Source organism: Cetorhinus maximus, unplaced genomic scaffold (genome assembly GCF_964194155.1).
Source record: "Cetorhinus maximus unplaced genomic scaffold, sCetMax3.hap1.1 HAP1_SCAFFOLD_1008, whole genome shotgun sequence".
NCBI classification, from domain to species: domain Eukaryota; kingdom Metazoa; phylum Chordata; class Chondrichthyes; order Lamniformes; family Cetorhinidae; genus Cetorhinus; species Cetorhinus maximus.
The window spans coordinates 6,739-33,929 of record NW_027596950.1 but is presented as its reverse complement, the minus strand read 5'-3'; the positions used below and the strand labels follow the sequence as shown (position 1 = coordinate 33,929).

Here is a 27,191-nt window from a genome sequence, read left to right as displayed (position 1 = left end):
TATGGGGAGAGAGCGGGGCAGTGGGATTAGGTTTGGATTGATACAGGGCGATTGGGAGAGAGCGGGACAGTGGGATTAGTTTGGGATTGATACAGGGCGATGGGGAGAAAGCAGGACAGTGGGATCAGATTTGGATTGATACAGGGCGATGGGTAGAGAGCGGGACAGTGGGATTAGTTCGGGATTGATACAGGGCTATGGGGAGAGAGCGGTGCAGTGGGATTAGTTTGGGATTGATACTGTGAGATGGGGAGAAAGCGGGACAGTGGGATTAGTTTTGGATTGATACAGGGCTATGGGGTGAGAGCGGGGCAGTGGGAATAGTTTGGGATTGATACTGCGTGATGGGGAGAAAGCGGGGCAGTGGGATTAGTTTTGGGATTGATACAGGACTATGGGGACAGAGTGGGGCAGTGGGAATAATTTGGGGATTGATACAGGGTGATGTGGAGAGATTGGGGCTGTGGGATTAGTTTGGGGATCGATACAAGGCTATGGGGAGAGAGTGGGACAGTGGGATGAGTTAGGGATTGATACAGGGCTATGGGGAGAGAGCGGGGCAGTGGGATTAGTTTGGGGATTGATACAGGGCTATGGGGAGAGAGCGGGGCAGTGGGATTAGTTTGGGATAGATACAGGGCTATGGGGAGAGAGCGGGGCAGTGGGATTAGTTTGGGGATTGATACACGGCTATGGGGAGAGAGCGGGGCAGTGGGATTTGTTTGGGATTGATACAGGGCTATGGGGAGAGAGTGGGACAGTGGTATTATTTTGCGATGTATACAGGGCTATGGGGAGAGAGCGCGACATTGGGATTAGTTTGGGATGGATTCAGGGCGATGGGGATAGAGCAGGGCTTTGGGATTAGTTTGGGGATTGATACTGGGCTCGGGGATGAGAGCGGGGCAGTGGGATTAGTTTGGGATTGATACAGGGCTATGGGGAGAGAGCGGGGCAGTGGGATTATTTTGGGGATTGATACAGGGCTATGGGGAGAGAGCTTGACAGTGGGATTAGTTTGGGGATTGATACAGGGCTATGGGGAGAGAGCGGGACAGTGGGATTAGTTTGGGATTGATACAGGGCTATGGGGAGAGAGCGGGACTGATTGATTAGTTTTGGATTGATACAGGGCGATGGGTAGAGAGCGGGACAGTGGGATTAGTTCGGGATTGATACAGGGCAATGGGGAGAGAGCGGGGCAGTGGGATTAGTTTGGGAATGATACTGGGAGATGGGGAGAAAGCGGGACAGTGGGATTAGTTTTGGATTGATACAGGGCTATGGGGTGAGAGCGGGGCAGTGGGAATAGTTAGGGATTGATACTGCGTGATGGGGAGAACGCGGGGCAGTGGGATTAGTTTTTGAATTGATACAGGACTATGGGGACAGAGTGGGGCAGTGGGAATAATTTGGGGATTGATACAGGGTGATGGGGAGAGATTGGGACTGTGGGATTAGTTTGGGGATCGATAGAAGGCTATGGGGAGAGAGTGGGACAGTGGGATTAGTTAGGGATTGATACAGGGGTATGGGGAGAGAGGGGCTGTGGGATTACTTTGGGGATTGATACAGGGCTATGGGGAGAGAGTAGGATAGTGGGATTAGTTTGGGATTGATTCAGGGCTATAGGGTGAGAGTGGGGCACTGGGATTAGTTTGGGATTGATACAGAGCTATGGGTAGAGAGCGGGGCAGTGGGATTAGTTTGGGGATTGATACAGGGCTATGGGGAGGGAGAGGGACAGTGGGATTAGTTTGGGATTGATACAGGGCTATGGGAAGAGAGAGGCAGTGGGATTAGTTTGGGGATTGGTACAGGGCTATGGGGAGTGAGTGGGACAGTGGGATTAGTTTGGGATTGATACAGGGCTATCGGGAGCGAGTGTGACAGTGGGATTAGTTTGGGATTGATTCAGGGCTATGGGGAGAGAGTGGGACATTGGGATTAGTTTGGGATCGATCCTGGGCTATGGGGAGAGAGCAGGGCAGTGGGATTAGTTTGGGGATTGATACAGGGCTATGGGGAGAGAGCGGAGCAGTGGGATTAGTTTGGGGTTGGTACAGGGCTATGGGAACAGAGAGGGGCAGTGGGTTTAGTTTGGGGATGGATACAGGGCTATGGGAAGAGGGCGGGGCAGTGGGATTAGTTTGGGGATGGATACAGGGCTATGGGGAGAGAGCGGGGCAGTGGGATTAGTTTGGGAAAGGATACAGGGCTATGGGGAGAGAGCGCGGCAGTGGGATTAGTTTGGGAATGGATACAGGGCTATGAGGAGAGAGCGGGGCAGTCGGATTAGTTTGGTGATTGATACAGGGATAAGCGGAACGAGCGGGGCAGTGGGATTAGTTTGGGATTGATACAGGGCTATGGGGAGAGAGCGCGGCAGTGGGATTAGTTTGGGATTGATACAGGGCTATGGGGAGAGAGTGGGACAGTGGGATTAGTTTGGGGATTGATACTGGGCTATGGGGAGAGAGCGGGGCAGTGGGATTAGTTTGGTGATTGATACAGGGCTAAGGGGAGCGAGCGGGGCAGTGGGATTAGTTTGGGATTGATACTGGGCTATAGGGAGAGAGTGGGGCAGTGGGATTAGTTTGGGGATTGATACAGGGCTATGTGGAGAGAGCGGGGCAGTGGGATTAGTTTGGGGATTGATACAGGGCTATAGGGAGAGAGCGGGGCAGTGGGATTAGTTTGGGATTGATACAGGGAGATGGGGAGAAAGCTGGACAGTGGGATTAGTTTGGGATTGATACAGGGCTATGGGGAGAGAGCGGGGCAGTGGGATTAGGTTTGGATTGATACAGGGCGATGGGAGAGAGCGGGACAGTGGGATTAGTTTGGGATTGATACAGGGCGATGGGGAGAAAGCAGGACAGTGGGATCAGATTTGGATTGATACAGGGCGATGGGTAGAGAGCGGGACAGTGGGATTAGTTCGGGATTGATACAGGGCTATGGGGAGAGAGCGGTGCAGTGGGATTAGTTTGGGATTGATACTGTGAGATGGGGAGAAAGCGGGACAGTGGGATTAGTTTTGGATTGATACAGGGCTATGGGGTGAGAGCGGGGCAGTGGGAATAGTTTGGGATTGATACTGCGTGATGGGGAGAAAGCGGGGCAGTGGGATTAGTTTTGGGATTGATACAGGACTATGGGGACAGAGTGGGGCAGTGGGAATAATTTGGGGATTGATACAGGGTGATGTGGAGAGATTGGGGCTGTGGGATTAGTTTGGGGATCGATACAAGGCTATGGGGAGAGAGTGGGACAGTGGGATGAGTTAGGGATTGATACAGGGCTATGGGGAGAGAGCGGGGCAGTGGGATTAGTTTGGGGATTGATACAGGGCTATGGGGAGAGAGCGGGGCAGTGGGATTAGTTTGGGATAGATACAGGGCTATGGGGAGAGAGCGGGGCAGTGGGATTAGTTTGGGGATTGATACACGGCTATGGGGAGAGAGCGGGGCAGTGGGATTTGTTTGGGATTGATACAGGGCTATGGGGAGAGAGTGGGACAGTGGTATTATTTTGCGATGTATACAGGGCTATGGGGAGAGAGCGCGACATTGGGATTAGTTTGGGATGGATTCAGGGCGATGGGGATAGAGCAGGGCTTTGGGATTAGTTTGGGGATTGATACTGGGCTCGGGGATGAGAGCGGGGCAGTGGGATTAGTTTGGGATTGATACAGGGCTATGGGGAGAGAGCGGGGCAGTGGGATTAGTTTGGGGAATGATACAGGGCTATGGGGAGAGAGTGGGACAGTGGGATTAGTTTGGGTTTGATACAGGGCTATGGGAAGAGAGCGGGGCAGCGGGATTAGTTTGGGATTGATACTGGGTGATGGGGAGAAAGCGGGGCAGCGAGATTGGTTTGGAATTGATACAGGGCTATGGGGAGAGAGTGGGGCAGTGGGATTAGTTTGGGATTGATACAGGGCGATGGGGATAGAGCCGTACAGTGGGATTAGTTTCGGATTTATACAGGGCGATGGGGAGAGAGCGGGACAGTGGGATTAGTTTGGGATAGATACAGGGCGATGGGGAGAGAGCGGGACAGTGGGATTAGTTTGGGATCGATCCTGTGTGATGGGGAAAAAGCGGGGCAGTGGGATTAGTTTGGGATTGATACAGGGCTATGGGGAGAGAATGGGGCAGTGGGATTAGTTTGGGGATTGATACAGGGCTATGGGAGAGAGTGGGACAGTGGGATTAGTTTGGGGATTGATACAGGGCTATGGGGAGAGAGCGGGGCAGTGGGATTAGTTTGGGGATTGATACAGGGTGATGGGGAGAGAGTGGGACAGTGGGATTAGTTTGGGGATTGATACAGGGTGATGGGGAGAGAGTGGGACAGTGGGATTAGTTTGGGGATTGATATATGGCTATGGGGAGAGAGTGGGACAGTGGGATTAGTTTGGGATTGATACAGGGCTATGGGGAGAGAGTGGCAGTGGGATTTGTTTGGGGATTGATACAGGGCTATGGGGAGAGAGTAGGACAGTGTGATTAGTTTTGGATTGATACAGGGCTATGGGGAGAGAGCGGGGCAGTGGAATTAGTTTGGTGATTGATACAGGGCCTAGGTGTGAGAGGGGCAGTGGGATTAGGTTGGGGATTGATACAGGCCTATGGGGAGTGAGTGGGACAGTGGGATTAGTTAGGGATTGAAACAGGGTTATGGGGAGAGAGTGGGGCAGTGGGATTAGTTTGGGATTGATACAGGGCTATGGGGAGAGTGCGGGACAGTGGGATTAGTTTGGGGATTGATACAGGGCTATCGGGAGAGAGTGGGACAGTGGGATTAGTTTGGGATTGATACAGGGCTATCGGGAGAGAGTGGGACACAGGGATTAGTTTGCGATGGATACAGGGCTATGGGGAGAGAGCGGGACATTGGGATTAGTTTGGGATGGATTCAGGGCGATGGGGAGAGAGCAGGGCTTTGGGATTAGTTTGGTGATTGATACTGGGCTCGGGGGAGAGAGCGGGGCAGTGGGATTAGTTTGGGATTGATACAGGGCTATGGGGAGAGAGGGGCAGTGGGATTAGTTTAGGGAATGATACAGGGTTATGGGGAGAGAGTGGGACAGTGGGATTAGTTTGTGATTGATACAGGGCTATGGGGAGAGAGCAGGACAGTGGGATTATTTTGGGATTGATACAGGGCTATGGGGAGAGAGCGGGGCGGTGGTATTAGTTTGGGATTGATACAGGGCTATGGGGAGAGAGCGGGACAGTGGGATTAGTTTGGGATTGACACAGGGCTATGGGGAGAGTGCGGGGTAGTGGGATTAGTTTGGGGATTGATACTGGGCTATGGGAAGAGAGCGGGGCAGTGGGATTAGTTCGGGGATTGATACAGGGCTATCGGGAGAGAGTGGGACAGTGGGATTAGTTTGGGATTGATACAGGGCTATCGGGAGAGAGTGGGACAGAGGGATTAGTTTGCGATGGATACAGGGCTATGGGGAGAGAGCGGGACATTGGGATTAGTTTGGGATGGATTCAGGGCGATGGGGAGAGAGCAGGGCTTTGGGATTAGTTTGGTGATTGATACTGGGCTCGGGGGTGAGAGCGGGGCAGTGTGATTAGTTTGGGATTGATACAGGGCTATGGGGAGAGAGGGGCAGTGGGATTAGTTTGCGATTGATACTGGGCGATGGGGAGAAAGCGGGGGAGTGAGATTGGTTTGGAATTGATACAGGGCTATGGGGAGAGAGTGGGGCAGTGGGATTAGTTTGGGATTGATACAGGGCGATGGGGATAGAGCCGGTCAGTGGGATTAGTTTCGGATTTATACAGGGCGATGTGGAGAGAGCGGGACAGTGGGATTAGTTTGGGATTGATACAGGGCTATGGGGAGAGTATGGGAGAGTGGGATTAGTTTGGGAATTGATACAGGGCTATGGGGATAGAGTGGGACAGTGGGATTAGTTTGGGGATTGATACAGGGCTATGGGGAAAGAGTGGGACATTGGGATTAGTTTGGGATGGATCCAGGGCTATGGGGAGAGAGCAGGGCAGTGGGATTAGTTTGGGTATTGATACTGGGCTATGGGGAGAGAGCGGGGTAGTGGGATTAGTTTGTGATTGATACAGGGCTATGGGGAGAGAGGGGCAGTGGGATCAGTTTGTGGATTGATGCAGGGCTATGGGGAGAGAGTGGGACAGTGGGATTATTTTGGGATTGATACAGGGCTATGGGGAGAAAGCGGGGCAGTGAGATTTGTTTGGAATTGATACTGGGCTATGGGGAGAGAGTGGGGCAGTGGGATTAGTTTGGGATTGATACAGGGCTATGGGGAGAGAGCGGGACAGTGGGATTAGTTTGGGGATTGATACTGGGCTATGGGGAGAGTGCGGGGCAGTGGGATTAGTTTGGGATTGATACAGGGCTATGGGGAGATAGCGGGACCGTGGGCTTAGTTTGGGGATTGATACAGGGCTATCGGGAGAGAGTGGGACAGTGGGATTAGTTTGGGATTGATACAGGGCTATCAGGAGAGAGTGGGACAGAGGGATTAGTTTGCGATGGATACAGGGCTATGGGGAGAGAGCGGGACATTGGGATTAGTTTGGGATGGATTCAGGGCGATGGGGAGAGAGCTGGGCTTTGCTATTAGTTTGGGGATTGATACTGGGCTCGGGCGTGAGAGCGGGGCAGTGGGATTAGTTTGGGATTGATACACGGCTATGGGGAGAGAGGGGCAGTGGGATTAGTTTGGGGATTGATACAGGGCTATGGGGAGAGAGTGGGACAGTGGGATTAGTTTGGGTTTGATACAGGGCTATGGGAAGAGAGCGGGGCAGCGGGATTAGTTTGGGATTGATACTGGGCTGTGGAGAGAGAGTGGGGCAGTGGGATTAGTTTGGGGATTGATACAGGTCTATGGGGAGAGAGCGGGGCAGTGGGATTAGTTTGGGATTGATACAGGGCGATGGGGAGAAAGCGGGGCAGTGGGATTAGTTTGGGATTGATACTGGGCTATGGGGAGAGAGCGGGGCAGTGCGATTACTTTGGGATTGATGCAGGGCTATGGGGAGAGTGTTGGGCAGTGGGATTGGTTAGGGATTGATACAGGGCGATGGGGAGACAGCGGGACAGTGGGATTAGTTTGGGGTTGATACAGGGCTATGGGGAGATAGCGGGGCAGTGGGATTAGTTTGGGATTGATACAGGGCTATGGGGAGAGAGCGGGACAGTGGGATTAGTTTGGGGATTGATACAGGGCTATGGGGAGTGAGCGGGGCAGTGGGATTAGTTTGGGATTGATACAGGGCGATGGGGAGAGAGCCGGACAGTGGGATTAGTTTCGGATTTATACAGGGCGATGGGGAGAGAGCGGGACAGTAGGATTAGTTTGGGATTGATACAGGGCGATGGGGAGAGAGCGGGACAGTGGGATTAGTTTGGCATTGATACAGGGAGATGGGGAGAAAGCGGGGCAGTGGGATTAGTTTGGGATTGATACAGGGCTATGGGGAGAGAATGGGGCAGTGGGATTAGTTTGGGGATGGATACAGGGCTATGGGGAGAGAGTGGGACAGTGGGATTAGTTTGGGGATGGATACAGGGCTATGGGGAGAGAGCGAGGCAGTGGGATTCGTTTGGAATTGATACAGGGCTATGGGGAGAGAGTGGGACAGTGGAATTTGTTTGGGGATTGATACAGGGCTATGGGGAGAGAGCGGGGCAGTGGGATTAGTTTTGGGATTGATACAGGGCTATGGGGAGAGAGCGGGGCAGTGGGATTAGTTTGGGATTGATACAGGGCTATGGGGAGAGAGCGGGACAGTGGGATTAGTTTGGGATTGATACAGGGCTATGGGGAGAGAGCGGGGCAGTGGGATTTGTTTGGGATTGATACAGGGCTATGGGGAGAGAGTGGGACAGTGGGATTAGTTTGCGATGGATACAGGGCTATGGGGAGAGAGCGGGACATTGAGATTAGTTTGGGATGGATTCAGGGCGATGTGGAGAGAGCAGGGCTTTGGGATTAGTTTGGGGATTGATACTGGGCTCGGGGATGAGAGCGGGGCAGTGGGATTAGTTTGGGATTGATACAGGGCTATGGGGAGAGAGGGGCAGTGGGATTAGTTTGGGGAATGATACAGGGCTATGGGGAGAGAGTGGGACAGTGGGATTAGTTTGGGTTTGATACAGGGCTATGGGAAAAGAGCGGGGCAGCGGGATTAGTTTGGGATTGATACTGGGTGATGGGGAGAAAGCGGGGCAGCGAGATTGGTTTGGAATTGATACAGGGCTATGGGGAGAGAGCGGGGCAGCGGGATTAGTTTGGGATTGATACTGGGTGATGGGGAGAAAGCGGGGCAGCGAGATTGGTTTGGAATTGATAGAGGGCTATGGGGAGAGAGTGGGGCAGTGGGATTAGTTTGGGATTGATACAGGGCGATGGGGATAGAGCGGGACAGTGGGATTAGTTTCGGATTTATACAGGGTGATGGGGAGAGAGCGGGACAGTCGGATTAGTTTGGGATAGATACAGGGCGATGGGGAGAGAGCGGGACAGTGGGATTAGTTTGGGATTGATCCTGGGTGATGGGGAGAAAGCGGGGCAGTGGGATTAGTTTGGGATTGATACAGGGTGATGGGGAGAGAGTGGGACAGTGGGATTAGTTTGGTGATTGATATATGGCTATGGGGAGAGAGTGGGACAGTGGGATTAGTTTGGGATTGATACAGGGCTATGGGGAGAGAGTGGCAGTGGGATTAGTTTGGGGATTGATACAGGCCTATGGGGAGAGAGTAGGACAGTGGGATTAGTTTTGGATTGATACAGGGCTATAGGGAGAGTGTGTGGCTGTGGGATTCGTTTGGAATTGATACAGGGCTATGGGGAGAGAGTAGGACAGTGGGATTAGTTTTGGATTGATACAGGGCTATAGGGAGAGTGTGTGGCAGTGGGATTCGTTTGGAATTGATACAGGGCTATGGGGAAAGAGTCGGACAGTGGGAATAGTTTGGGGATTGATACAGGGCTATGGGGAGAGAGCGGGGCAGTGGAATTAGTTTGGTGATTGATACAGGGCCTAGGGGAGAGAGGGGCAGTGGGATTAGTTTGGGGATTGATACAGGCCTATGGGGAGTGAGTGGGACAGTGGGATTAGTTAAGGATTGAAACAGGGTTATGGGGAGAGAGTGGGGCAGTGGGATTAGTTTGGGATTGATACAGGGCTATGGGGAGAGAGCGGGCCAGTGGGATTAGTTTGGGGATTGATACAGGGCTATCGGGAGAGAGTGGGACAGTGGGATTAGTTTGGGATTGATACAGGGCTATCGGGAGAGAGTGGGACACAGGGATTAGTTTGGGATTGATACAGGGCTATCGGGAGAGAGTGGGACAGAGGGATTAGTTTGCGATGGATACAGGGCTATGGGGAGAGAGCGGGACATTGGGATTAGTTCGGGATGGATTCAGGGCGATGGGGAGAGAGCAGCGTTTTGGGATTAGTTTGGGGATTGATACTGGGCTCGGGGGTGAGAGCGGGGCAGTGTGATTAGTTTGGGATTGATACTGGGCGATGGGGAGAAAGCGGGGCAGTGAGATTGGTTTGGAATTGATACAGGGCTATGAGGAGAGAGTGGGGCAGTGGGATTAGTTTGGGATTGATACAGGGCGATGGGAATAGAGCCGGACAGTGGGATTAGTTTCGGATTTATACAGGGCGATGTGGAGAGAGCGGGACAGTGGGATTAGTTTGGGATTGATACAGGGCTATGGGGAGAGTATGGGAGAGTGGGATTTGTTTGGGGATTGATACAGGGTAATGGGGAGAGTGTGGGACAGTGGGATTAGTTTGGCATTGATACAGGGCTATGGGGAGAGAGGGGCAGTGGGATTAGTTTGGGAATTGATACAGGGCTATGGGGAGAGATTGGGACAGTGGGATTAGTTTGGGGATTGATACAGGGCTATGGGGAAAGAGTGGGACAGTGGGATTAGTTTAGTGATTGATACAGGGCTATGGGGAGAGAGGGGCAGTGGGATTAGTTTGGGGATTGATACATGGCTATGGGGAGAGAGTGGGAGAGTGGGATTAGTTTGGGATTGATACAGGGCTATGGGGAGTGAGTGGGACAGTGGGATTAGTTTGGGATTGAAACAGGGCTATGGGGAGAGAGTGGGGCAGTGGGATTAGTTTTGGGATTGATACAGGGCTATGGGGAGAGAGGGGCAGTGGGATTAGTTTGGGGATTGATACAGGGCTATGGGGAGAGAGCGGGACAGTGGGATTAGTTTGGGGATTGATACAGGGCTATCGGGAGAGAGTGGGGCAGTGGGATTAGTTTGGGATTGATACAGGGCTATGGGGAGAGAGCGGGACAGTGGGATTAGTTTGGGGATTGATAGTGGGAGATGGGGAGAAAGCGGGACAGTGGGATTAGTTTGGGATTGATACAGGGCTATGGGGAGATAGCGGGGAAGTGGGAATAGTTTGGGATTGATACTGGGTGATGGGGAGATAGCGGGGCACTGGGATTAGTTTGGGATTGATACTGCGCTTTGGGGAGAGAGTGGGGCAGTGGGATTAGTTTGGGGATTGATACAGTTTGATGGGGAGAGAGTGGGACAGTGGGATTACTTTGGGATTGATACAGGGCTATGGGGAGAGTGGGGCAGTGGGATTAGTTTGGGGATTGATACAGGGATATGGAGAGAATGTAGGACAGTGGGATTTGTTTGGGATTGATACAGGGCTATAGGGAGAGAGTGGGGCAGTGGGATTAGTTTGGGATTGATACAGGGCTATGGGGAGAGAGCGGGGCAGTGGGATTAGTTTGGGGATTGATACAGGGCTATGGGGAGAGAGGGGCAGCGGGATTAATTTGGGGATTGATACAGGGCTATGGGGAGAGAGTGGGACAGTGGGATTAGTTTTGGATTGATACAGGGCTATGGGGAGAGAGCGGGGCAGTGGGATTAGTTTGGGATTGATACAGGGCTATGGGGAGATAGCGGGGAAGTGGGAATAGTTTGGGATTGATACTGGGTGATGGGGAGATAGCGGGGCAATGGGATTAGTTTGGGATTGATGCAGGTCTATGGGAAGAGAGCGGGGCAGTGGGATTAGTTTGAGATTGATACAGGTCTATGGGGAGAGAGAGGTGCAGTGGGATTAGTTTGGGATTGATACAGGGCTATGGGGAGTGAGCGGGACAGTGGGATTAGTTTGGGATTGATACAGGGCTATGGGGAGTATGTTGGGCAGTTGGATTAGTTTGGGATTGATACAGGGCGATGGGGAGAAAGCGCGACAGTGGGATTAGTTTGGGATTGATACAGGGCTATGGGTAGAGAGCGGGGCAGTGGGATTAGTTTTGGATTGATACAAGGCGATGGGGAGAGAGCGGGACAGTGGGATTAGTTTGGGATGGATACAGGGCGATGGGGAGAAAGCGGGACAGTGGGATTAGTTTTGGATTGGTACATGGCGATGGGTAGAGAGCGGGGCAGTGGGATTCGTTTGGGATTGATACAGGGCTATGGGGAGAGAGCGGGGCAGTGGGATTAGTTTGGGATTGATACTGGGAGATGGGGAGAAAGCGGGACAGTGGGATTAGTTTGGGATTGATACAGGGTTATGGGGAGAGAGCAGGGCAGTGGGAATAGTTTGGGATTGATACTGGGTGATGGGGAGAAAGCGGGGCAGTGGGATTAGTTTTGGGATTGATACAGGACTATGGGGACAGAGTGGGGCATTGGGAATAATTTGGGGATTGATACAGGGTGATGGGGAGAGATTGGGACTGTGGGATTAGTTTGGGGATCGATACAAGGCTGTGGGGAGAGAGTGGGACAGTGGGATTAGTTTGGGATTGATACAGGGCTATGGGGAGAGAGTGGGGCAGTGGGATTAGTTTTGGGATTGATACAGGTCTATTGGGAGAGAGCGGGACAGTGGGATTAGTTTGGGATTGATACAGGGCTATGGGGAGAGAGTGGGACAGTGGGATTAGTTTGGTATTGATACAGGCTATGGGGAGAGAGCGGGCCAGTGGGATTATTTTGGGGATTGATACAGGGCTATGGGGAGAGAGCGGGGCAGTGGGATTATTTTGGGGATTGATACAGGGCTATGGGAAGAGAGTGGGACAGTGGGATTATTTTGGTATTGATACAGGGCTATGGGGAGAGAGTGGGACAGTGGGATTAGTTTGGTATTGATACAGGGCTATGGGGAGAGAGCGGTACAGTGGGATTATTTTGGGGATTGATACAGGGCTATGGGGAGAGAGCGGGGCAGTGGGATTAGTTGAACTGGGATTCATGTTCTGATGCCGTTAGGATTTATTGCTGAGCTCTGGTTTAAGACCCCCTGCAATGTACTCTCATCTCTCTATCTGTTTCTAACAGGGCTCCGAGCTTTCAGGCTGGGCTGCTGGACGTTATAATCTCCAGGGCTTTGATCTCAATCATAACTTTGCTGATCTGAATACAGTCCTGTGGGATGCAGAGGAGGAATCAGAAGATCCCAATCTGGTCCAGAATCATTTCCTCCCTGTACCAGCTTATTACACTTGGCCCAATGCCTCAGTAAGTAATGGAAATTAACTCAGTGGTAGAGTTCCAGGCAGATACCCCCTGTACCACAGTGTGCGTATGGAATACTCGGGTATCACGGTTACAGAGGCATAGCTATGGGTGTGAGATACAGAATTGTGTTCCAGGGATCGAGGCTCATTGACTTCAGGGTCAGGGTGCAAGTGTACAGCTGTATAGTATATGGGGTTTCTGGGATATGGGGTTACTGGGATATGGGGGTACTGGGGTTGGGGCTATTGGGGTCTGGGGCTATTGGGGTCTGGGGCTAATGGGGTGTGAAGATATTGGGGTGTGGGGATATTGGTGTGTGGGGGTATTGGGGTGTGGGGATATTGGTGTGTGGGGGTATTGGGGTGTGGGGATATTGGTGTGTGGGGGTATTGGGGTGCTGGGGTATTCAGGTACTGGGGCATGGGGAATTTGGGATACTAGGGTATGGAGTTATTGGGGTATTAGGGAATGGGGTATTAGGTAGGGGTATTATATAGGGGGTATTAGGAAATGGGGTATTAGGTAGGTGTATTAGGTAGGTAGGGGTGGTTGGTAGGAGGTAGTAGGTAGGGGGTGTGAGGTAGGGGTATTAGGAGGTATTAGGAAATGGGGTATTAGGTAGGGGGTATTAGTTAGGGGGTATTTAGAAATGGGGTATTAGGTAGGAGGCATTAGGTAGAGGGTATTAGATAGGGGGGGATTAGGAAATGGGGTATTAGTTAGGGGGTATTAGGAAGGTAGGTGGTATTAAGTAGGGGGTATTAGGTAGGGTATATTAGGTAAGTGGTAGTAGGAAATGGGGTATGAGGTAGGGGGTATTAGGTTGGGGGTATTAGGTAGGTGGTATCAGTTAGGGGGTAATAGGTAGGGGGTATTAGGTAGGCGTATTAGGTAGGGGTATTAGGTAGGGGGTATTAGGTAGGGGGTATTAGGTACGGGGTATTAGGTAGGGGTATCAGTTAGGGGGTAATAGGTAGGGGGTATTAGGTAGGGGGTATTAGATAGGGGGTATTAGGGGGTATTAGGATATAGGGTATTAGTTAGGGGGTATTAGGTAGGTAGGCGGTATTAAGTAGGGGTATTAGGTAGGGGTATTAGGTAGGGGGTGTTTGGTAGGGGGTTATAGGTAGGGGATTTTAGGTAGGGGATAGTAGGTAGGGGTATTAGGTAGGGGGTGTTAGGTAGGGGGTGTTAGGAAGGGGGTGTTAGGTAGGGGGTGTTAGGTAGGGGGTATTAGTTAGGGGTATTAGGTAGGGGGTATTAGGTAGGGGGTATTAGTTAGGGGTATTAGGTAGGAGGTATTAGTTAGCGGTATTAGGTAGGGGGTATTAGGTAGGGGGTATTAGGTAGAGCGTATTAGGTTGGGGTATTAGGTAGGGGGTATTAGGTAGGGGTATTTGGTAGGGGGTATTAGGTAGGGGGTGTTAGGTAGGGGGTATTAGATAGGGGGTATTAGCTAGGGGGTATTAGGGGGTATTAAGTAGGGGGTATTAGCTAGGGGGTATTAGGGGGTATTAAGTAGGGGGTATTAGCTAGGGGTTATTAGGGTGCGTTCACTATTTGTACTTGTCCAACACGAACATTTTTCCTGTCTACAGGTTGGTCCTGAAACCAGGGCAGTTATTAAATGGATGAGGAAGATCCCGTTTGTGTTGAGTGCGAATCTCCACGGGGGAGATATGGTGGTTTGTTACCCTTTCGACATGGCCCGGAGCTCATGGCTGGGCCGGGAACTGACACCGACTGCAGATGATGATGTTTTCCGTTGGCTCTCTGCCGTCTATGCATCCAGTCATCGAGCAATGGTGCAGAATGACCGGCGGCTATGCCATGGCACTAACTTCATGCAGCATGGCAACGTCATCAATGGAGCAGACTGGCACACGGTGCCTGGCAGTGAGTCCCCTCAATAAAACATTCACTCACAACAAGCGCACAGTCTTACCACCGCCAAAGGCTCATTAAGCACCCAAGCAAAACAGGCAGCGCTCCCTCAGTACTGACCCTCTGACAGTGCAGCACTCCCTCAGTACTGACCCTCTGACAGTGCAGCACTCCCTCAGTACTGACTCTCCGACAGTGCAGCACTCCCTCAGTACTGACTCTCCGACAGTGCAGCACTCCCTCAGTACTGACCCTCTGACAGTGCAGCACTCCCTCAGTACTGACCCTCTGACAGTGCCGCACTCCCTCAGTACTGACTCTCCGACAGTGCACCACTCCCTCAGTACTGACTCTCCGACAGTGCAGCGCTCCCTCAGTACTGACCCTCTGACAGTGCAGCACTCCCTCAGTACTGACCCTCTAACAGTGCAGCACTCCCTCAGTACTGACCCTCTGACAGTGCAGCACTCCCCCAGTACTGACTCTCTGACAGTGCAGCACTCCCTCAGTACTGACTCTCCGACAGTGCAGCACTCCCTCAGTACTGACCCTCTGACAGTGCAGCGCTCCCTCAGTACTGACACTCTGACAGTGCAGCACTCCCTCAGTACTGACCCTCTGACAGTGCAGCACTCCCTCAGTACTGACCCTCTGACAGTGCAGCACTCCCTCAGTACTGACCCTCTGACAGTGCGGCACTCCCTCAGTACTGACCCTCTGACAGTGCAGCACTCCCTCAGTACTGACCCTCTGACAGTGCGGCACTCCCTCAGTACTGACCCTCCGACAGTGTGGCACTCCCTCAGTACTGACCCTCCGACAGTGTGGCACTCCCTCAGTACTGACCCTCCGACAGTGCAGCACTCCCTCAGTACTGACCCTCTGACAGTGCGGCACTCCCTCAGTACTGACCCTCTGACAGTGCGGCACTCCCTCAGTACTGACCCTCTGACAGTGCAGCACTCCCTCAGTACTGACCCTCTGACAGTGCGGCACTCCCTCAGTACTGACCCTCTGACAGTGTGGCACTCCCTCAGTACTGACCCTCTGACAGTGTGGCACTCCCTCAGTACTGACCCTCTGACAGTGCAGCGCTCCCTCAGTACTGACCCTCTGACAGTGCAGCGCTCCCTCAGTACTGACCCTCTGACAGTGCGGCACTCCCTCAGTACTGACCCTCTGACAGTGTGGCACTCCCTCAGTACTGAGCCTGTGGCTGAATTGTGATTTTTGATGCTTTATTCCCTGTTCCACTGCCTGTTTTACACGGTAAACCTTTATCTTTTCGAATCCTTTGGTAGAGGCCCCGAGCTGCAGACCAATTGTCTGATTTTATTCCCTCAGTTTCGCCAATTATGAAAGTGGATTTTTACTGTTGTGTGGCAGCTGGGGTGGGTCACAGTCAGGCTGGTCAACGGTCCGTTGACTTCAACAGCACCAAACAAACTCAGCGCCATCCAACGTGCCCCTTACTCTCTGTTAGTATTCATTCCCCTAATTTCCTCGCTCATTTTAGCCCCAAGCTCTCCGTTTATTTTATTCACTCACGGGATATGGGTGTCGCTGGCTGGGCCAGCATTTATTGCCCATCCCTAGTTGCCCTTGAGAAGGTGGTGGTGAGCTGCCTTCTTGACCCGCTGCAGTCCATGTGGTGTAGGTACACCCACCGTGCTGTTAGGGAGGGAGTTCCAGGATTTTGACCCAGCGACAGTGAAGGAACGGTGATATATTTCCAAATCAGGATGGTGAGTGACTTGGAGGGGAACTTCCAGGTGGTGGTGTTCCCAACTATCTGCTGCCTTTGTCCTTCTAGATGGTAGTGGTCTTGGGTTTGGAAGGTGCTGTCTAAGGAGCCTTGGTGAATTCCTGCAGTGTATCTTGTAGATGGTACACACACTGCTGTCACTGTGCATCGGTGGTGGAGGGAGTGAATGTTTGTGGATGTGGTGCCAATCAAGCGGCTGCTTTGTCCTGGACGGTGTCAAGCTTCTTGAGTGTTGTGGGAGCTGCACTCATCCAGGCAAGTGGGGAGTATTCCATCACACTCCTGACTTGTGCCTTGTAGATGGTGGACAGGCTTTGGGGAGTCAGGAGGTGAGTTACTCATCGCAGGATTCCCAGCCTCTGACCTGCTCTTCACAGAATCACACAGTGCAGAAGAGGCCCTTCGGCCCATCGAGTCTGCACCGACAGGTGAGAAACACCTGACCTACCTACCGAATCCCATTTACCAGCACTTGGCCCATAGCCTTGAATGTTATGACGTGCCAAGTGCTCATCCAGGTACTTTTTAAAGGATGTGAGGCAACCCGCCTCCACCACCCTCCCAGGCAGCGCATTCCAGACCCTCACCACCCTCTGGGTAAAAAAGTTTTTCCTCACATCCCCCCCTAAACCTCCTGCCCCTCACCTTGAACTTATGCCCCCTCGTGACTGACCCTTCAACTAAGGGGAACAGCTGCTCCCTATCCACCCTGTCCATGCCCCTCATAATCTTGTACACCTCGATCAGGTCACCCCCTCAGTCTTCTCTGCTCCAACAAAAACAACCCAAGTCTATCCAACCTCTCTTCATAACTTAAATGATTCATCCCAGGCAACATCCTGGTGAATCTCCTCTGCACCCCCTCCAGTGCAATCACATCCTTCCTATAATGTGGTGACCAGAACTGCACACAGTACTCCAGCTGTGGCCTCACCAAGGTTCTATACAACTCCAACATGATCTCCCTACTTTTGTAATCTATGCCTCGATTGATAAAGGCAAGTGTCCCATATGCCTTTTTCACCACCCCACTAACATGCCCCTTCACCTTCAGAGATCTATGGACACACACGCCAAGGTCCCTTTGTTCCTCAGAACTTCCTAGTGCCATGCTGTTCATTGAATACTTCCTTGTCAAATTACTCTTTCCAAAGTGTATCACCTCACATTTCCAGGGTTAAATTCCATCTGCCACTTATCTGCCCATTTGACCATCCCGTCTATATCTTCCTGTAGCCCAAGACACTCAACCTCACTGTTAACCACCCGGCCAATCTTTGTGTCATCTGCAAACTTACTAATCCTACCCCCCACATAGTCATCTATGTCGTTTATATAAATGACAAATAATAGGGGACCCAGCACAGATCTTGTAGCCAGAGTATTTATTTGGCTAGTCCAGTTCAGTTTCTGGTCAACGGTAACCCCCAGGATGTTGATAGTGGGGGATTCAGTGATGGTAATGCCACTGAACATCAAGGGGCGATGGTTGGATTCTCTCTTGTTGGAGATGGTCATTGCCTGGCACTTGTGTGGCGCAAATGTTACTTGCCGGTTGTCAGCCCAAGCCTGGATATAGAAACATAGAAACTAGGAGCAGGATTAGGCCATTCGGCCCTTCGAGCCTGCTCCGCCATTCATTATGATCATGGCTGATCATCCAACTCAATAACCTGCTCCCGCTTTCTCCCCATATCCTTTGATCCCTTTCGCCCCAAGAGCTATATCTGACTCCTTCTTCAAAACATACAATGTTTTGGCCTCAACTACTTTCTGTGGTAACGAATTCCACAGGCTCACCGCTCTCTGGGTGAAGAAATTTCTCCTCATCTCAGTCCTAAATGGTCTACCCCATATCCTCAGACTGTGACCCCTGGTTCTGGATTCCTCCACCATCGGGAACATCCTTCCTGCATCTACCCTGTCTAGTCCTGTTAGAATTTTATAGGTTTCTATGAGATCCCCCCTCATTCTTCTGAACTCCAGCGAATATAATCCTAACTGACTCAATCTCTCCTCATATGTCAGTCCCGTCATCCCAGGAATCAGTCTGGATATTGTCCAGGTCTTGCTGCATTTGGACATGGACTGCTTCAGTATCTGAGGAGTCGCGAATGGTGCTGAACATTGTGCAATCATCAGCGAACATCCCCACTTCTGACCTTATGATGGAAGGAAGGTCATTGATGAAGCAGCTGAAGTACTTTACAGGAGCTGGAATGATTTGGGGATCACTGAAACTTTGGAAGATCCTGTCATCTCCTTCAGCTTTGTAACATGTCACTGATTGTTCTGCTGCAGGTATGAATGATTTTAGTTACCTGCACACTAACTGCTTCGAGATTACAGTCGAACTGAGTTGTGACAAATATCCTCACCAGATTGAACTCCCGGAGGAGTGGGAGAATAACAAGGAGTCACTTCTCATCTATATGGAGCAGGTTAGTGTTTGACATTACACTCTGCCTTGATACTGTTACCCACAGGAGCAGGGGCCTCCTCCTCTCCCCACCCATCCCGAAACAGAAATGTCTCTGATTTATTGCCCCTTTATTTTGGTGAGATCCAATATTCTACTAACAACCCCACTGCAGGGTAGAGATGGGATGAACTCAGGTGGTTAGTTTATTTGCCCTTGGGATGTGGTTTGTCATGTAGCCCCTGTGATGTAATACTGTAAAAGAGGGTTAGAGAGGGCAAGATTCAGAGTGCAAAGGTCACAGAGATAATAATGATTGTTCCATAAGTCCGGAATCCAGAAACAAAGTCCAAAGGTTTATTCCTTCACAGAGTTCAGTAGGTTAAAATGAGATCATTCAGTTTTCCGTGAGAGTTGAATTCCGTGCTCAGATTGGCACACGGGGACGAATCAGTCCTTGTGGGTGAAGGTACTGTATTCCGGTAGAAACAGTGGAGATGGGGTTAGGCATTCAAACCTGGACAGAGCCCCTATTTGGTGCTGTTTTTTAAATTATTCATTCACTGGCTTCGCTGGCTGGGCCAGCATTTATTGCCCATCCCTAGTTGCCCTTGAGAAGGTGGTGGTGAGCTGAGTTCTTGACCCGCTGCAGTCCATGTGGTGTAGGTACACCCACAGTGCTGTTAGGGAGAGAGTTCCAGGATTTTGACCCAGCGATAGTGAAGGAACGGCGATATATTTCCAAGTCAGGATGGTGAGTGACTTGGACGGGAACTTCCAGGTGGTGAGATGGTGGGGGAGGGGGAGGGGGAGGGGGTGGGTATGGGGAGATGTGGGGGAGGGGGTGGGTGTGGGGTTGGGGGAGGGGGTGGGGAGGTGTGGGGGAGGGGTGGGGGTGGGGGAGGGGGTGGGGGTGGGGAGGTGTAGGGGAGGGTGTGGGGGAGGGGTTGGGGGTGGGGGTGGGGAGGTGTGGGGGAGGGGTTGGGGGAGGGGGTGGGGGTGGGGAGGTGTGGGGGGCAGGGGTGGGGGGAGCAGGTGGGGGAGGGTGTGGGGGAGGGGGAGGTGTGGGGGTTGGGGTGAGGGAGGGGGAAGGTGTGGGGGGTAGGGGTGAGGGGTGGGGAGGGGGAGGGGGTGGGGGATGTGTGGGGGGAGGGGGTGGGGAGGGGGTAGGGGGTGGGGAGAGGTGTGGGGGTGAGGGTGGGGGAGGGGGAGGGTGTGGGGGGTGGGGGGAGACGTGTGGGGGGAGGGGGGAGGGGGTGGGGAGGGTGTGGGGAGGGGGTGGGGGTGGGGGTGGGGGTGGGGGGTGTGGGGGGTTGGGGTGGGGGGTGGGGAGGGGGTGGGGGGTGGGGGTGGGGGGTGGGGTTGGGGGTGGCGAGGGTGTGGGGGTGGGGGTGGGAGTGGGGGGTGGGGAGGGTGTGGGGGTGGGGGGAGGGGGTGGGGGTGGGTGTGGGGGTGGGGTTGGGGGTGGGGGGTGGGGAGGGGGAGGGTGTGGGGGAGGGGGAGGTGTGGGGGTTGGGGTGGGGGAGGGGGAGGGTGTGGGGGTGGGGGTGGGGGTGGGGGGTGGGGGTGGCGTTGGGGGTGTGGGGTGTGGGGGGTTGGGGTGGGGGGTGGGGAGGGGGTTGGGGGTGGGGGGTGGGGAGGGTGTGGGGGTGGGGTTGGGGGTGGGGTGTGGGGGTGGGGTTTGGGTGGGGGGATGGGAGGGTGTGGGGGGAGGGGGTGGGGGGTGGGGTTGGGGGTGGGGGTGGGGTTGGGGGTGGGGGGTGGGGAGGGTGTGGGGGGAGGGGGTGGGGGGTGGGGTTGGGGGTGGGGGGTGGGGGTGGGGGGTGGGGAGGGTGTGGGGGGAGGGGGTGGGTGGTGGGGTTGGGGGTGGGGTGTGGGGAGGGTGTGTGGGGAGGGGGTGGGGGGTGGGGTGGGGGGTGGGGGGTGGGGGTTGCGTTGGGGGTGTGGGGTGTGGGGGGTTGGGGTGGGGGGGGGGAGGGGTTGGGGGGGTGGGGGTGGGGAGGGTGTGGGGGTGGGGTTGGGGTGGGGGGTGGGGGTGGCGTTGGGGGGGGGGGTGTGGGGGGTTGGGGTGGGGGGGTGGGGGAGGGGGTGGGGGTGGGGGTGGGGAGGGTGTGGGGGTGGGGTTGGGGTGGGGGGTGGGGGTGGCGTTGGGGTGTTGGGGTGTGGGGGGTTGGGGTGGGGGGTGGGGTGTGGGGGTGGGGGGGTGGGGGGGTGGGGGTGGGGGTGGGGGTGGTGGGGGTGGGGTGTGGGGGTGGGGTTTGGGGTGGGGGGAGGGGAGGGTGCAGTGCAGACTGCGATGTCACATGACCATCAGTTCTCCACTTCTGCTGTGGGAAATGGCCCTTGTCTGGGTCCCTGAGATTGTTAATGTTCCACCCATGAAGCCTGAGACGGAGGCCCCGAGCTCCATGGTCCCAGCAGGATGAACGTGCTCAGTTTGGCCAAGCCTGTGTCCTGAGCTGCCCTGGTCTTTGGGCAGGTTCCCTATGAGTTTGGTTTCTGCAGCCCACAGGGGTCATTGGGTTCTCTTCAGGGATAAGGAGGTGTCGTCTCCTCGAAACGGCCAATTAGCTCCTTTTACTCCGAGTCACCGACAGAGTCTCACCCATTGGAAATGGCTGTGCTCCCGTTTTTAAATGTTTAGAAATTAGCCACGAGGATATATATATTTTCATATAAATATAGAGTGTGAGGCTTAGCCCCCTGACATTATATACCGCCCTCCTTGCTGCTGTGACTGTGACCTGTTCCTGTGCAGGTTCATCGTGGGATAAAGGGGGTTGTCAGGGACGATGAAAACAATGGCATCAATGGAGCGATCATCACCGTCAATGGGATTAACCACGATATACGGACAGGTAAGGGTCAAGCTCAGTGAATCACCCCAGGATGTGGGAGGCTCAGGGGTCAGAGTGGACTTGTCCTGGAGCAAGTGGAAGTGTCAGGGGTCAGAGTGGACTTGCCCTGGGGTGAGTGTGAGGGTCAGGGGTCAGGGTGGACTTGTCCTGGGGCAAGTGGAAGTGCCAGGGGTCAGAGTGGACTTGCCCTGAGGTGGCTGTGAGGGTCAGGGGTCAGGGTGGACTCACCCTGGTGTGAGTGTAAGGGTCAGGGGTCAGAGTGGACTTGCCCTGGGGTGAACATGAGGGTAAGGGGTCAGAGTGGACTCGCCCTGGTGTGAGTGTGAGGGTCAGGGGTCAGAGTGGACTCACCCTGGTGTGAGTGTAAGGGTCAGGGGTCAGGGTGGACGTGTCCTGGGATGAGTGTAAGGGTCAGGGGTCAGGGTGGACTCACCCTGGTGTGAGTGTAAGGGTCAGGGGTCAGAGTGGACTCACCCTGGTGTGAGTGTAAGGGTCAGGGGTCAGGGTGGACGTGCCCTGGGATGAGTGTAAGGGTCAGGGGTCAGAGTGGACTCGCCCTGGTGTGAAGGTCAGGGGTCGGGGTGGACACTCATGTCTTTAATGCCTTGCTCCTTGCTCTCACAGCTGTGGATGGGGATTACTGGCGATTGCTGAATCCAGGAGATTATGAGGTCACCGCGTCAGCCGAGGGATTCCTGCCTGTAACTCACACTTGCCGTGTTCGATATGACAGTCGGCCGACAATATGTGACTTTGTTCTAACGAGGAGCCCAAGCAGCCAGAGGTCCAAACAGAGGCAGCCGGTTCCTAAAGTACGGGTCCGCAGGATTCATACAACCAGGGCAAGAGGACAAGGGCAGTAACCCCTCACACATCCACACACACTCACACACACACACCCTCACACACACACTCACACACACACACACACACCCTCACACATACACACTCACACATACACACACACTCACACATACACACACACTCTCACACTCACACACACACCCTCACACACACACCCTCACACATACACACTCACACACACACACACACACACACACCCTCACACACACACACACACACACACACACCCTCACACATACACACACACCCTCACACACACACACACACACACACACACACTCACACACCCTCACACACACACACACACCATCACACACACACACACACACTCACACACACACACACACCCTCACACACACACACACCCTCACACTCAAACACACACACACACCCTCACACACACTCACACACACACCCTCACACACACACACACACCCTCACACACACACCCTCACACACACACCCTCACACTCACACACTCACACAGACACACCCTCACACACACACTCTCACACACACCCTCACACACACACACACACACCCTCACACTCACACACTCACTCACCCTCACACACACCCTCACACACACCCTCTCACACACACCCTCACACACCCTCACACACACACCCTCACACACACCCTCACACACACACCCTCACACACCCTCACACACACATATTCACACTCACACACACTCACACAGACACACCCTCACACTCACTCACCCTCACACACACCCTCACACACACACACCCTCACACACACATACTCACACTCATGCTCACACCCTCGCACACACACCCTCGCACACACACCCTCACACACACACCCTCACACTCACACTCTTACCCTCACACACACACCCTCACTCTCACACACACACACACCCTCACACACACTCACCCACACACACCCTCACACACACACCCTCACACTCACACACACCCTCACACACACACCCTCACACACACACACACACACACACTCACACAGACACACCCTCACACATGCACACACCCTCACACACACACACACACTCTCTGACACTCTCGCATACCCACACACACAGTCTGACACACACACACACAATCTCTCAAACTCCCTCACATTCACATACTGTCACACACAGTCTCTCTCACACTCACACAAACTCTCACACTCACTATCTCATACTGTTTAATACCCTCTCACATTCTCTTAAAATAGCTACAGAGTACAATACCCTTTAGGGAAGGAAATCTGCTGTCCTTACCCGGTCTGGCCTACATGTGACTCCAGACCCACAGCAATATGATAGACTCTTAAATACCCTCTGAACCAGGGAATTAGGGATGGGCAATAAATGCTGGCCTAGCCAGTGACACCCACATCCCATCAACGAATAAAGATATATAGACAGGTTTATGTGAGTGGGCAAAAACTAGGCAGATGGAATATAATGTGGGAAAATGTGAGGTTCTGCACTTTGGCAGGAAGAATAGAGGAGCTGAATATTATTTAAATGGAGAAAGACTGCAGAAATCTGCAGCACAGAGGGATTTGGGGGTCCTTGTGCATGAATCCCAAAAAGCTAACATACAAGTTCAGCAGGTAATAGGGAAGGCAAATGGAATGTTGGCCTTTATTTCAAAGGGAATGGAGTATAAAAATAGGGAAGTCTTGCTAAAACTATACAAGGCACTAGTTAGACCACACCTAGAATACTGTGAACAGTTTTGTTCCCCTTATCTAAGGAAATGTATACTGGCATTGGAGGCAGTCCAGAGAAGGTTCACTAGGTTGATCCCGGGTATGGAGGGATTTTCTTATGAGGAGAGGTTGAGTAGGTTGGGCCTGTACTCATTGGAGTTTAGAAGAATGAGAGGCGACCTTATTGAAACATATAAGATTCTTAGGGGGTTTGACAGGGTAGATGCTGAGAGGTTGTTACCCCTTGTGGGAGAGTCTAGGACCAGAGGGCATAATCTCAGAGTAAGGGGACACCCATTTAAAACAGAGATGAGGAGGAATTTCTTCTCTCAGAGGGTAGTCAATCTGTGGAATTCTTTACCGCAGAGGGCTGTAGAGGCTGGGTCATTAAGTATATTCAAGGCTGAGATAGACAGATTTTTAATCAGTAAGGGAATCAAGGGTTATGGGGAAAGGGCAGGAAAGTGGAGTTGAGGATTATCAGATCAGCCATGATCTCATTGAATAGCAGAGCAGACTCGATGGGCCGAACGGCCTCCTGCTCCTTTGGTCTGTGGTCTCTCACTCTCACACACTTGCACGCACACACACTCACACACACTCTCGCACACTCTCTCACACTCTCTCACACTCTCGCACACTCTCACACTCTCACACTCTCGCACACTCTCACACACTCTCTCACACTCTCACGCACACTCGCACACTCACACACACTCTCCCACACTCTCACACACTCTCTCACACTCTCCCACACTCTCACACACTCTCTCACACTCTCCCACACTCTCACACACTCTCTCACACTCTCACACACTCTCGCACACTCTCAGACACTCTCGCACACTCTCTCACACTCACACACACTCTCTGACACTCACACACTCTCTCACACTCACACACACTCTCTCACACTCTCCCACACTCTCACACACTCTCCCACACTCTCACACACTCTCTCACACTCTCGCACACTCTCGCACACTCTCACACACTCTCACACACACTCTCACACTCTCGCGCACACTCACACACTCTTGCACACTCTCACACACTCACACACTCTCCCACACTCTCACACACTCACACACACTCCCACACTCACACACACTCTCTGACACTCACACACACTCTCTCACACTCACTCACACTCTCACACACTCTCTCGCACACACTCTCTCACACTCACACACACACTCACACACACTCTCTCACTCTCTCACACTCACACACACTCTCTCACACTCACACACACTCTCACACTCACACACACTCTCCCACACTCTCACACACTCTCTCACACTCACACACTCTGACACTCACACACACTCTCTCACACTCTCACACACTCTCTCACACTCACTCACACTCTCACACACTCTCTCGCACACACTCTCTCACACTCATACACACTCATACACACTCTCCCACACTCATACACACTCTCCCACACTCTTTCACCCTCACACACACTCTCTCACACTCATACACACTCTCACACACTCATACACACTCTCTCACTCACACACACTCTCTCACATTCACACACACTCTCACACATTCACGCACACTCTCACACACTCACACACACTCTCTCACACTCACTCACACTCTCTCACATTCACACACACTCTCACACACTCTCACACACTCTCTCACACTCACACACACTCTCTGACACTCACACACACTCTCTCACACTCACACACACTCTCTCACACTCTCCCACACTCTCACACACTCTCCCACACTCTCACACACACTCTCACACTCTTGCACACTCTCACACACTCTCCCACACTCTCACACACACTCTCACACCCTCGTGCACACTCACACACTCTTGCACACTCTCACACACTCACACACTCTCCCACACTCTCACACACTCACACACTCTCGCACACTCTCACACACTCACACACTCTCACACACTCTCACACACTCTCGCACACTCTCGCACACTCTCACACACTCTCGCACACTCTCAGACACTCTCGCACACTCTCACACACTCTCTCACACTCACACACACTCTCTGACACTCACACACTCTCTCACACTCACACACACTCTCTCACACTCTCCCACACTCTCACACACTCTCCCACACTCTCACACACTCTCTCACACTCTCGCACACTCTCACACACTCTCACACACACTCTCACACTCTCGCGCACACTCACACACTCTTGCACACTCTCACACACTCACACACTCTCCCACACTCTCACACACTCACACACACTCCCACACTCACACACACTCTCTGACACTCACACACACTCTCTCACACTCACTCACACTCTCACACACTCTCTCGCACACACTCTCTCACACTCACACACTCTCTCACACACACACACTCTCTCACTCTCTCACACTCACACACACTCTCCCACACTCACACACACTCTCTCACACTCACACACACTCTCACACTCACACACACTCTCCCACACTCTCACACACTCTCTCACACTCACACACTCTGACACTCACACACACTCTCTCACACTCTCACACACTCTCTCACACTCACTCACACTCTCACACACTCTCTCGCACACACTCTCTCACACTCACACACTCTCTCACACTCATACACACTCATACACACTCTCCCACACTCATACACACTCTCCCACACTCTTTCACCCTCACACACACTCTCTCACACTCATACACACTCTCTCACACTCACACACACTCTCTCACATTCACACACACTCTCACACATTCACACACACTCTCACACATTCACGCACACTCTCACACACTCACACACACTCTCTCACATTCACACACACTCTCTCACACTCACACACACTCTCACACTCACACACACTCTCCCACACTCTCACACACTCTCTCACACTCACACACTCTGACACTCACACACACTCTCTCACACTCTCACACACTCTCTCACACTCACTCACACTCTCACACACTCTCTCGCACACACTCTCTCACACTCACACACTCTCTCACACTCATATACACTCATACACACTCTCCCACACTCATACACACTCTCCCACACTCTTTCACCCTCACACACACTCTCTCACACTCATACACACTCTCACACACTCATACACACTCTCTCACACTCACACACACTCTCACACATTCACACAC

General features: G+C 52.9%; 1 protein-coding gene across 1 annotated transcript in view; it reads left to right on the top strand.

Annotated features, from left to right (window-relative positions):
- Positions 1-22,817, top strand: part of LOC144675559 (putative carboxypeptidase X1) — a gene marked incomplete at its 5' end in the record, with an annotated part of 106,358 nt that extends 83,541 nt beyond the window's left edge. Inside the window, 5 exons of the mRNA XM_078536232.1 lie at positions 12,386-12,565; positions 14,164-14,461; positions 18,516-18,655; positions 21,392-21,491; positions 22,116-22,817. Coding sequence (XP_078392358.1) covers positions 12,386-12,565; positions 14,164-14,461; positions 18,516-18,655; positions 21,392-21,491; positions 22,116-22,354 — 957 coding nt within the window. The remainder of the gene's footprint in view (positions 1-12,385; positions 12,566-14,163; positions 14,462-18,515; positions 18,656-21,391; positions 21,492-22,115) is intronic.
- Between the last annotated feature and the right edge of the window lie 4,374 nt (positions 22,818-27,191).